The sequence below is a fragment of the Festucalex cinctus genome, chromosome 18 (genome assembly GCF_051991245.1).
Source record: "Festucalex cinctus isolate MCC-2025b chromosome 18, RoL_Fcin_1.0, whole genome shotgun sequence".
NCBI classification, from domain to species: Eukaryota; Metazoa; Chordata; class Actinopteri; order Syngnathiformes; family Syngnathidae; genus Festucalex; species Festucalex cinctus.
The window spans coordinates 15,678,450-15,690,499 of NC_135428.1; the positions used below are offsets into that span (position 1 = coordinate 15,678,450).

A 12,050-nucleotide genomic window follows, 5' to 3' on the forward strand; every position below is an offset into this window, starting at 1 on the left:
TCAAGATGGCTGCCACGGCTGGCAAATATGAAAAAACAAACAAATGACATTGTGCACAATTAGGATAATGTAGCGTAAAACCAAAATTAATCCGATAAATTATTAAGAGCGTATAAACGCGCCTAAATTATCAGTTCAGCTACGGCGATAATACACTCGTTTATTAACATTGGCACTAGTCGAAGGGTAATTTGGTACTCCGCCTTTTCCGTAGTTGCCCCATACCAAAATGGCTGCCTCCACTGCTAGCGTCAAAGGAGCAGAATTATCTAAAGAAGAGTATCTAAAACGCTATTTGTCCAATGACGATGACGCCAAAAAGTCTAAGGGGAAACTTCAAAAGAAACGGCGTAAAGTTCCGGGAAAAGGGTGAGTTATTACGTCGAACTGTTTCTCTCCTTTTGTGTGCGTGTAGTTAGTGGCTAGATGCTAAAATACGTTAGCTGTGCATCACGTCACCTCTTTCTTTATGAATGAGATTATGTTTTTTCTATTCCTTTTCTGTCTTCGTCTTGTTCAAGACTGAAAATAGTCGACGATGATATAGATTGGAGACAGACGGTGGCCGAGGAAAATGAGGTGGAAGAGGACGACGAGGAAGCGCCCGTGGTAAGAAGACTCAAACACTAACCCTATCTTGAAACTTTCATTTCAAACCATAAATCTATTTTAAAATCAGTCCTTTAAACCCGAACCATTGAATTTAAAATTAAACTGATAAATAAATAAATAAATACAATGTCCCACTTAATACTTATTTTCATGGCTTTGAAAAAAAAATATTAAATGGACTAAACAGTGTAAAAGATCAAACACCACCAAAAGCCTTGATTTGAAAGAAACAATTGATTCATATCACTGGTACCATATAAATAAATATTTAAAATAAAAACAAATTTGAATTGACCCACCCACTGCTTGTTATTATTCAGATTGCTGAAGTAATTGACGAACGCCCTGACGATGTCAGGATGTTGGAAATCTTCCGAAGCAGCTCCAGGTGGAAAGTTATTGGAGGTCAGCTATTTTGTTTTGGGGTGGAAAAAAAAAAAACATCTAATTTGTGTATATACTTCATGAGAGTTGTGTTACATTCTAGAAGATAAAAACAAAGAAGAGGACATCCAATCAGGAGACTTAGCCGAGCAGTCGTTGGGCAGAAAAGCTCGACACGACTCTCCAGACGCATCACCTCCGAGGAGACCTCGCCACAATTCTCCTGACATGTCACCACCAAGGAAGAAACGCCACAATTCTCCTGACATGTCACCACCCAGGAGGAAACGCCACGATTCTCCTGACATATCACCACCAAGGAAAAAATGCCACGATTCTCCCGACCTGTCGCCACCTCGGCAGCGTTCAGGGAAATCAGGAAAGGCCCAAAGTGCACCTGCCACCAAACGAGGTTCCGATTCCGACCAGTCGCCGCCAAGGAGGAAGAAGCAGCAGAAGGGACGAAGGGATTCCGACTCGGACCAGTCGCCGCCCAGACGGGGACGGTGCGGCGGGAAAGTGTCAGATGCCGACCTGTCGCCTCCTCGCAGGACCCCACAATCAGAGGTGAAACACCCTAACCCTAACCCTGTCATCCGTGATTGAAACCAACCCCTTTGACTGAAAGTGCTCTAGAAAGCGCTCTAGAAAGCAATTTATTATTATATTATTATTATTAGGGCCCGATCGATTAATTTATTAGCTCTTTTATAATCTGGTGCTCATTTACTATTGGCAAAAATTCTGTCAATTTTCAGATTATTTATTTACACATTAATACAGTACAACATAATGCAAAAATAATGACATCCAAACATACCTCCAGTGTAGGTTGTTACATGGCAGCTATTTTGAAGTGTTATTGTTGTTGCCAGGGCAACAGTATGCTTTCGGGCGGAAAGGCGGGTCTGGTTTCCTCCGATGTTCTACATAAGGAGAAAGAAGAAGCACGACGCAGGGACGGAAACAACAGGGAGCTTGAAAGTCAGCATTATCTTAACTCCTATTTATGAGTTAATAGTTACAAGAAACAGTATGTTGATGACATGATGTATTTCACATACGCGTGTTCCCAGACGCATCCCGCCACGCTCAGACAGTGTTTCGAGACAAAAGCGGCAAAAAGCGAGATCTGGAGTCGGAGCGGGAAGAGCAGAAAAGGAAAGCTGGAGAAAAAGCGGCAAAGGATGAGAAATACGCTCAGTGGGGAAAAGGGTGAGTGAAGTGGCTTAAAAACACTGATTTGAAACCCTAACCCAGGCGCAAATCCCTCATGTGAAAATCTGAGCTTTGTTCGAAACCCCTAACCCATATTTGACACCTTAATTTTAAACTGACTATGGCTTAAAAACTTGGCTTAAAGCCCTACTTTGAAGCCATAATCAGGTTTAAAACCCCAACCCGCTGTTTAAACTTGAATTTGAAACCCTAACCCATGCTTGAAAATTTAACCCTACTTTGAAACAGTAATGCAGGCTTCAGACTCTAACCCACAATTGAAACCCTAACTTTGGCTTGAAACCCTAACCCATGCTTGAAACCTTAACCCTAGCTTGAAAACTTACTTTGAAACTGTATTGCAGGCCTGAAACTCTAATCCACAATTGAAACTCTAATTGTAAACACTAAACTTGGCTTGAAAGTCTTAACTCTTGCTTGAACCCTTAACTCATGGATGAATTACCTCAAAACCCAAACCCTAGCTACAAAACCAAATTTGAAGCCCTACCTAACCCAATGTCAAAAGCCTAAATCTGGCGTGAACCCCTCTTTTCATACCCTAATTCAGACGTTTAACCCTGTCCCTGGTGTTAAAACCTTACTCTATATAAACCTCATACATGTGAATGGAACGGCTGTTAGGCTGGCTCAGGGCCAAATGGAGCAACAGCGTCTGGAGGACGCCGTGCGCGAGGCCCAGAAGCCGCTGGCGCGTAACTACGACGACGAGGACCTGGACCGCATGCTGAGGGAACAGGAGAGGGAGGGAGATCCCATGGCAGCCATGTTGCGGCGCAAGAAGGAGCGCAAGACGCACGGGGTTAAAGGTAACACCAAAGATTAACTTTTTCGTCAAAGATTTGTAGAACAATTTTCATGCATTTTTTTTCTCTCTCCAGAAAAACCTCAATATAGAGGCCCTCCACCACCTCCCAACAGGTTCAACATTTTACCAGGATATCGCTGGGATGGCGTTAACAGGTACAATTTGTGAAACATAAGCAGCGGTTTGGCACATTGTGTGATTGTGTACTGCCACATTTAGACATTTAGATTTCTTTATTACTGCAGCTTACTTGTTGTGACCATCTCCATGTAGTGTCAGCATGTCTGTATTATACTGCCCCCAAGTGGCCAAGGCATGCTCACTAGAAAGTGTAGTACAGTTGCAATGGATTCATCGTGATGTCAAACTTTGTTACATTCTATTTTATTATGAGATGATTTTAGAATTAGCAATATTATACAGTGCTTGTTTTCATTAAAACACATTTCACATTTTTTGGTTGGGTTTAACTTGGGAGGATAGGGAGAAAATTGGGAACCATGATGATGATCATGTGTGGAATAAATGTATTTTCGAGGTGTACTTTTTCCAGATTATGAATGTGAAGGTTTTGCTGTATTTTTAATCATTCATTCATTCAATGTGTATTGGACAGGTCCAACGGTTTTGAGAAGAAGCGCTACACCAGGATTGCAGACAAAAAAGCACTTCAGGAGGAAGCCTATAAATGGAGTGTGGAGGACATGTAGACACAAGAAGACTGTTAGGTTTGACAAAAGACAGCTTGTACATAGCAGTGAAGTGAAGCATCATTTCCTGATGTAAATAGTTCTTACACAATGTGGAGCACAGATATTTTTCACTGTTTTTATTGATTATTAAATCATTTGAGTTTCGTAAAGAAGTGTCTTGTGTTCATTTAATCCGGAATGATACACAGCAACATTTTCATTTAAAATATATCATGCGGTATAACGAAACCCGAACAAGATTTGTCATCTTTCCCATTATTAGTGGTGTAACTGTAATTTTTTACTAACATTTACAACTACTATTTTAAGGAATACCTTAGATTAACATGGAGTGATATTGTCTGTTTAACGGCAGCTCTCTTCTCAATCTACATTTGAAGGATTTTAATCAAATTAATAATTAATGCCAGGTCATTTTAGGGCATGAGAAACTTCGGTGAAACGTTTGTTTCCCATCGGACTGTTTTTGTGGATGCACGCTCAAGCGGAAAAAAAAAATAGCTACGCGGATGTTTTCAGTTTTAGATTTGACGAGCCCATGTAGGCCGTCAGCAAGCAAACTCGACACGAAATGGCGGATTGGAGCCCCATAGCAAAGGTGTACGACTCGCTCAAAGCTGGCAGCATCGACGGCACCGACGTAGAGCCCCACGACCGGGCCGTGTGGAGGGCAATGTGCGCCCGCTACAAGCCCAACAAAAGCGTCGTGGGGGACCCGCTACTCACGCTCTTCGTGGCTCGCCTCAACCCGATGACCACCGAGGAGAAGTTGCACCAGGTCTTCTCCAAATTCGGTGACATTAAGCGGCTCCGGTTGGTTCGCGATATGGTCACCGGCTTCTCCAAGCGCTACGCCTTCGTCGAGTACAAGGAGAAGCGGGCCGTGGTGCGAGCCCGCCGCGACGCCAACAAACTGGTGGTCGACCAGCAGGAGGTGTTCGTGGATTTCGAGCTGGAACGAACGCTAAAAGGATGGATCCCTAGGCGGCTCGGCGGCGGGTTAGGGGGCAAGAAGGAGTCCGGCCAGCTGCGCTTCGGCGGCAGGGATCGACCCTTCCGGAAGCCCATCAACCTCAGCGCCGGACCTTCGCAGCAGGAGTGGCCGGGTGGCGGGCGCAGGGAGTGGGAGAGATCCGGACGGCGAGACCGCGACAACAGAGATAATCGGGAGAATCGAGACCGAGACAGGGACGAGTGGGGGAGCAGAGGGAACGAGGACAGCCGCTACCGAGACAGGAGCAGGCACCGAGACAGGAGATGAAACCTCAAAAAAGTGGACGTTTGTTGCCTTTTTTTTTTTTTTTTTTTTTTTTTTTTTAAGTGCTCTTTGGCTGAGTTGGGTAACTATTTCTTCATTGATTTTGCGTTTTTTTTAACGCCCCCTCCCCCATTTTTTGTTTATGCAACATTCTCCGAAATAATTTGTAAAATTTGTTATTTTATGAGTTATATTAAAAGTTTATTGTGAAAGTAGTTTAGTCGTTCATCTTGACTTTACCATCCGGAAACTGCATCTCAACATCATTGCTCATATTTCATATTTGATCACAATCTGCCCCCTAGTGGCTGTGAGCAGCATGTTTATTTATGACCTGAGGAATCTGACCAATGAGTTGTGACTGCTTTTGAAACACGTTGACATTATCACTGATTTGACATAACAAAAAAATACTAGTTCAGTTACATCCAGGTTTGGATAATATTAATATATAATCAATATATTAAAGGATTTATTATGGACTAAATCTAGCTTGTTGTGGGCCAAAATTTTTATGTCAGTTTTAGATACCCCTTCACAAGGAGTGAGAGCAATTGTCACCAATGCTCTTTGAGTATAATTTTCCACGTATTTAGTACCTAATGAAGTGTCTCACTGTTGTTACGAGAAAGGCCTTCGACGATGGCGGACCTGGCCCCTCCTGTATAGGTGTCGTGCCAATTGGGGTACGCCTCCCTGTGCACCGTCCCAAACTCGATTCTGCACCAATCAAAAAAAATGGCTACACTAATTAGCAAGCATGGGCAACTATCTCCAAACGTCTGTCCTCACCTGAAAGCCGGGTTGATGCCGATGTTGTCCGGCTGCGGCAAGGCCGGAGTTCTCCTCCTGCGCCAGGAGGACGGAGGAGGGAAGTCCTTCTGGTACTGAGACAGCATCTCTGGATCTTGGTTTGGATCACAGGTGTCTGCTTGCTCATCTGTCTCGTGATGTCTGCTCTTTCCGCTTCCCGTTTGTCGCAAGGACACCGGATGGGACCGGCGGGTCTCCTGCCGCGAGTTCTGAGGACCTGGCACGGAAATGTGACCTTTTCTGCTGCCTCGTGTAGGCAGGACAGCCCGGAAGCAGAAAGCCTCTCGAGATGTGGTCTCCATCTTGGCAGGGGTGTCCGGGTAGAGGAGAAACCCTGCGGGATCGGTAGAGGTTCAGGTAAGCATTCCTCACATAATCTTCTGGCACTATTCAATTGCGGAAATAGGACGTTTTTGGTTTTGAATGACATCAAGGCGGCATAAGGTAGCAGCTTTCTTTGCCGGTTCCAGTTCTCAGACATCGATCTGAAACGCATGCAACCAGCCAACTTCTAATTTTCAACTCGTCGTCTTCAAACTTAACGAGATATCACATTTCAGATAAGTCTTACATTCTAATTTACTGGTTCCAGTTCTCAGACAATCCTTTTCAAAGTTGGTTGGTTTTGAATTGCATCCAGGTATGCTCAACAGACCAGTTTCCAATATTCAAATCAATCTTCAAGCTCGTTTTCTTTTCCAGTTCCAGGTTCAAGACAATCCTTTTCTGAATTTCCCTCACAATTGTTTTACAACAGAAAAGGAATGCTGGTGGTTTAAATGACATATAACACTATGCGGCTTCCAATTCTCAGTCATCTTCAAAGGTAACTTGACAATATGCAAGAGATTGTTGAGGTCTGCTTTACCGGTTCTAGTTCTCAGACAACACATAATCACAACTCCACGAATCCACAATAGAAGATCTGACACAAGATGGCACAGGGTACACTTGATCAACCAGTTCAGACACAAGATCACGTTCGACTTCTGTTTCTCAAACTAGATGTTATTATTCCACGGTCGAATAAGAATCTTTGAACGACAATCCCACCAATCTCACCTGCCACTGTGGGAAGTTCTCCCCTGTACGGTCGAGCGCGCAAAAAGAAGCTGTGGCAGTTCTTGGCATGTTGCAGGTTTTCAATGAAAATTTTGTCTGATTGTTCCATCATCTGAACCCCCTACGTACGTTTACTACGACTACTGAGCTGTAAGTTACAATCTTGGTAGCCTGTATAATACTTTTGCTCTATCAGTCCTGTTTACTGTAGTCGTCATGACATAGCAGGTACAGTAAGATAATAAGGCAGCTTTGTCATTGCTATGACAGCTGTAGTGTCATGGAATATACTTGAGGTGTAGCTGCGAGCCAGGAGAACATTCAGCGGTTTCCTCGGAGCCTTTGGCCGTCTGTCAGTAATGCGTCTTTCTTTGCCGCTGAGCAGCTGGCATCGATCCCGAATGAGTTTATTTATTTACCACAAGACCTGTTTCAGCCTGTAAGGATTTTCTCTAGAAGAAATCCAATTGGTTTTTGAAAAAATATTTTGAGTATGCATGGAAAATTGCTGTTTTTGTCCTTACAGTGTGTGTTGTATTTGATGTCCACAATTATGATTACATGTTGGTGTTATGTGGGAGGTGCACTTTGACCCATATTCCAGTGAGTACTCTCACTGCTGTCGCAATAACATAATACAAAAAAAGCAGAGCAAATGCTTGATAGCGTACTGTTTTTACACTCATGACGTTTGATTATGCTGATTAAATATACAATGTTGTATTGCAAGTGCAGAACAGGACTTTGTGGTACTTGGTGCACAACGATATACTGTATTTTTAGCAGTACTACTAATCCGAGAACACCAACAAAACTTACTATTACTATAAAATAATAACCAAGGTTGAGTACTAAAACTAATACTCCTTCTTTTGTTATAACTACTAATCGTTTACCTTTAGCACTACAACTAATACTACTTTTGCTCTCACTACGAAGATAACTACTATATGAAAAAAAAACAATTTATATATTATGGCTTTACTGTCTTTGATTTGCCTTTGAACTGTCTTCAGCAAGCGGTTCGAACAATGGAAGGGTGTTATGTTGTTAAATTTCTGCTTTTATGTTGTACGTTTGATTGCGAGAAGTGCATTGAGTTGCCATGTATACGATATGTCCAATATAAATACATTTGCCTTGCCTGTTTTTAGTGATACTACTATTACTAAAACTTGTACAAATATTACTACTTTAACAATTACCACTACTCGTAGTACTACTTGTACTATACAACAACCAGCACTGCTTTTGATACGACAATTAATAGTACATATATTAGAAACAAAACTCTCTTAACATCGAATACTACTATTGGTACTAAATCTATTACTACACAACAACTCGTCCTTTAACCTCCACATTTAGTAGTACTACTAGCACTACTAGTAGCAGTGAGTAGAAGTGTAAGAACTTGTAAGAGTAGCAGTCAGTAGGAGTAGTAGTGGTGGTAGTACTAGTAGTAACAGGCAAAAGCAACAATACGCAGTCTTTGTTTTCACCGTGTAAGGTGCGGAAGTATCAGAAATGCCCGGATGTTCGGAATTGTCCATTAGGGCGAATAAAATGAGTGGTGGTGGTAGTAGTTTGAAACTATTAGATTCCGAGCGTGAAGTGGTAGTAGTATTAGTTCATGTTTCACGAGACGCCAGCAGGAGTCTCTCGTCCCCATAGTAACCAACCTTCCACTAAAGAGCCTCTGTAGCTAGCAGCGTCACATTCTTTGCCAAGCGCTTCTTTGATTTATTTTTAACCAAAGTCGCATCCTGCTCCGCTCTCACTCGCCGCGCACGTTCAGCATTTACTATTAACGAGGAAGTCTCTTCGAAACCCCCGACCGGAGTTTATCGTTTATTTCCATCTTTTTTATTGTTGTCCAAAAAAAAAGTCTGTCAACGCCGCTCGAGTGTCCGGAAGTGGCGAGCGGAACGACCGAGTGGGGGGAAGAGAGGAAATAAAAAAAAGCGTAGAAAGGCATGAAAAAGAGGTCAAGCGGAGCAAACTTCTCACCCGGACGTTCCCAGCGAGCCTCGGCGCCGTCCCGACCCGGACCCTCGGCGACCTTTTCGGCGTAGTTTGTGCCCCACTCGTCCGTTGAGCTAGGATGGGTCTGCCGACGCTGGAGTTCAGCGACTCGTTCGTGGACAGTCCCGAGTTTCGAGAGAGGCTCCAGTGCCACGAGATCGAGCTGGAAAGAACCAACAGGTTTATCAAAGATCTCATCAAGGATGGAAGCATGCTCATATCGGCCCTCAGAAGTAAGATGCGTTTACGGGTGTACAAGATTGTATTTATTGCCATGTTCAAGTGTCTTCTTTCAAGGCTGCTCTTGGAAAGCCCATCAACAGTCATGCTGGTTTTTACTGCCCCTTCCTCGGTTTTATAGCCCGAAAGACATTTACAGTCTTATAAATAGATATATATTATTTATTTATTTATAATTATTATAATTATTATTATTATTATGCCTTGTTTATTTGAAGTAGGGGTTCTCAACATGTGGACGGCGGGCCACAGATGGCCCCAGAGAAACCACAAGAGTGGTCCGCAAAAGGGTCTTTGGCGAAACAAACACTAATACCCAAATGATACTGCAACTTTTTCTGACTACTTTTATCATATGTACGTTTGCTTTTAGTACTTTGTACAGTCAGTACATTTAGAACTGCAACTATAACTACCGTGGCTGCCTGTACTTTTAGTAGGCTACTGCAACCAATATTTAAGCGTTTACTGTCACTAGTACTTCTACTGTTTTTTATTACTCCATCAGATACTACTTTACATCTTTAGATACTCCTTTTAGTGCTCCAACTACTGCTACAGGTTTTACTATTTCATTTTAGTAATAAAACAAACAAAGTGCAACTTTTACTATTACTTGTGCTTTTAACACTACAGTTATTACTACAATTTTTACCATAACTATGAATGTCTTCAGTTGGACAACTAATACTATGACTTACTATATAAATACAACTTAGACTTTTTGTCCTCAACTATTACTTTACTTTAACTACAAGTACTACATTAGTGCTGCAACGAACACCACCACTTTGTACTACAACTAATACAACTGCTTTTAATACTATAACTTCAACTGCTTACTGCTTTGAGAACACAATAAAATTTTGCTCGAACTACTGGTTACAATTTTCAAACTCCCAAGTAAAATAACTACATATACTATAGCTACGACTAGTATGTTGAGTACTACAACTAATAGTGCCATTTTTACTGTAACTACTAGTTGTATGTCCAAAAAAAGAGAAAAAACTGAGGCACTCAAAGGGTTTGCACGTGAAAGGCCTTTATTACAACATGGCCAGTTGATTAAAAATTGCCTACGCGTTTCGGCCTGGTCAGCTTGCCCTGACCAAGGCCTACCAAGGCCGTAATGCGTAGGCAATTTTTAATCAACTGGCCATGTTGTAATAAAGGCCTTTCACGTGCAAACCCTTTGAGTGCCTCAGTTTTTTCTCTTTTTTTTTTTGGACATGCTTTGTGGATCCTTTTACTGAAGAGCACCAAAGAGACATTTTTTTCAACAAATACAAGACATCCTAGAAGCTCTCTTGCTTGCGCTGATTGTTTTAACTACTAGTTGTACTTTGGTTTTCCATTACAACGAATACTACTACTACTAACAGTACAGATTATAGTATAATTACTACTATTACATTTACCATTACAACAAATATTAGATTTACTTTAACTACCACTTTTCTAGTTTTCATATTTTTTTTCCTTCCACTTTTACTATTAAAACAATTTTACAATAGCTACAACTATCTAAAGTACTACATTAAATACTGTGTGTACTTTTAGTATAATAACTAAAATTGCTGCTTTTGCTAAAGCTCCTACTAATAATGTACTTTTTACTGTACTTACTTTCTTTCTCTACAGTACTATTTATTTTTCCACGTTCACATGACGTATTTTCCCAGGATAAGAAGACAGCTGCCCCAGGGCCCCCAAATTCCAGGGGCCCTCCTTTCAGTCAACTGTGAACTAGTTTGCACACAACAATATCCTCACCAGACATTGTATTAGGAACACCAGAACACTGTAATCACGAGAGCATTTGCTGAAATTGTGGTCCCGTTTGTTATGCCGCCGTCAGGTCTTTCGCAGGCGGTGCAGCGTTTCTCTCAGTCGCTGCAAGATTTCCAGTTTGAGTGCATCGGAGACGCCGAGACGGACGATGAAATCAATATCGGTGGGTTTGACTCCATTGCGCACATTCATTTTTGTCAGATTTACAGACGCCGTTCCGCAAGCAAGCTGACCTGAAATCCTAACTTAAAGCCTTTACTTTTCTTTAAAATCCTAGCCAGTCTTGAGACAATACAACCCTAATTTAAAACCCGAACCACTGTTTGAAACCTGACTTTGAAACACTTACCCTAATTTGAGCTCCTAACTTTAAACTCAAAACCATAATTTTTCGCTTCTAACTTTAAACTCAAACCATGTCTTGAAGCCTATTGCAAAATTCCAGCGCAGGCTTAAAACCCCAATCTTTGTTCCAAACCCCAACCCATCCTTAACGCTCTAATTTGACACTTTTACCGTTTCTTCAATCCCTCTTTTGAAACCCAAATCATTGTTTAAAGCTCTGCTTTGAACCCCTAACTCTAATTTGAGACCCCAACCTGAACTGCTAATCTTGTCTTGAAACCCTATTTTGAAACTCTAAACCAAATTTGATACTTTGAAGTTTTTTGTTTTATCCCACAACCCAGCTTTGAAACACTACTTTGAAATGATACTTTAAAACCTGAAAGGGAAATAAAGTTAAAAAAAAAATCTTTACAACAGCAAGTTGCAAAATGGCCGCCCCCTGAGGTGGATAAAAATGGGTGGCTGTTTATGCTTAATTCATATTCCATAAACGCAATATTAATTAAAAAAAAAACGTGTTTAGACTAATGGGGGTGTATAAAACATATAGTGTGTCATGTACCTCTAACCAATAATTGAATATCTAAACAAGACTAGAAAGCCCACCCATGTTTTTAAACCCACGGAATATGAAGCCCTAACCAAAGCTTGAAACCCTAAATCAAAACCTTGAAATCAGGGCATAGCTCAATGAGAACCAAGCCCACTATTTAATGACGTACATTCGTTTTTAGAGCATTCTAAAGCCCAGCAG

The 12,050-nt window shown here is 41.6% G+C and overlaps 4 protein-coding genes across 4 annotated transcripts in view; 3 read left to right on the plus strand and 1 right to left on the minus strand.

Annotated features, from left to right (window-relative positions):
* bud13 (BUD13 homolog) lies at nt 1-3,902 on the plus strand. Its single transcript, XM_077504456.1, has 9 exons — nt 1-369; nt 522-609; nt 933-1,017; nt 1,100-1,563; nt 1,872-1,980; nt 2,073-2,211; nt 2,860-3,044; nt 3,117-3,198; nt 3,660-3,902. Exons 1-9 carry the CDS (start codon nt 230-232, stop codon nt 3,751-3,753), a joined length of 1,386 nt encoding a protein of 461 aa, XP_077360582.1. The 5' UTR covers nt 1-229; the 3' UTR covers nt 3,754-3,902.
* Nucleotides 3,110-9,145, minus strand: LOC144005946 (uncharacterized). Its single transcript, XM_077504458.1, has 3 exons — nt 8,900-9,145; nt 5,807-6,161; nt 3,110-5,734 (listed from the first exon to the last, which is right to left on the minus strand). The coding sequence occupies exons 2-3, from the start codon at nt 6,127-6,129 to the stop codon at nt 5,614-5,616; spliced, it is 444 nt and encodes a 147-aa protein (XP_077360584.1). The 5' UTR covers nt 6,130-6,161; nt 8,900-9,145; the 3' UTR covers nt 3,110-5,613.
* On the plus strand, nt 4,201-5,229 carry snrnp35 (small nuclear ribonucleoprotein 35 (U11/U12)). Its single transcript, XM_077504457.1, has one exon. It carries the CDS (start codon nt 4,328-4,330, stop codon nt 5,015-5,017), a length of 690 nt encoding a protein of 229 aa, XP_077360583.1. The 5' UTR covers nt 4,201-4,327; the 3' UTR covers nt 5,018-5,229.
* LOC144005943 (rho GTPase-activating protein 42-like) overlaps nt 7,647-12,050 on the plus strand; it is a 22,509-nt gene continuing 18,105 nt past the window's right edge. The window contains exons 1-2 of the mRNA XM_077504455.1: nt 7,647-9,147; nt 11,016-11,111. Coding sequence (XP_077360581.1) covers nt 8,994-9,147; nt 11,016-11,111 — 250 coding nt within the window. The 5' untranslated portion in view covers nt 7,647-8,993. The remainder of the gene's footprint in view (nt 9,148-11,015; nt 11,112-12,050) is intronic.

What these genes read in the sequence shown, in the direction of transcription:
- bud13 (XM_077504456.1), top strand. Translation starts at nt 230, where the DNA reads ATGGCTGCCTCCACTGCTAGCGTCAAAGGAGCAGAATTATCTAAAGAA. An exon ending in TACGCTCAGTGGGGAAAAGG is followed by an intron (nt 2,212 to 2,859) that starts GTGAGTGAAGTG and finishes AACGGCTGTTAG; the next exon opens with GCTGGCTCAGGGCCAAATGG. An exon ending in CGCTGGGATGGCGTTAACAG is followed by an intron (nt 3,199 to 3,659) that starts GTACAATTTGTG and finishes TGTATTGGACAG; the next exon opens with GTCCAACGGTTTTGAGAAGA.
- snrnp35 (XM_077504457.1), top strand. Translation starts at nt 4,328, where the DNA reads ATGGCGGATTGGAGCCCCATAGCAAAGGTGTACGACTCGCTCAAAGCT.
- LOC144005946 (XM_077504458.1), bottom strand. Translation starts at nt 6,129, where the DNA reads ATGGAGACCACATCTCGAGAGGCTTTCTGCTTCCGGGCTGTCCTGCCT. An exon ending in GGCATCAACCCGGCTTTCAG is followed by an intron (nt 5,735 to 5,806) that starts GTGAGGACAGAC and finishes TGATTGGTGCAG; the next exon opens with AATCGAGTTTGGGACGGTGC.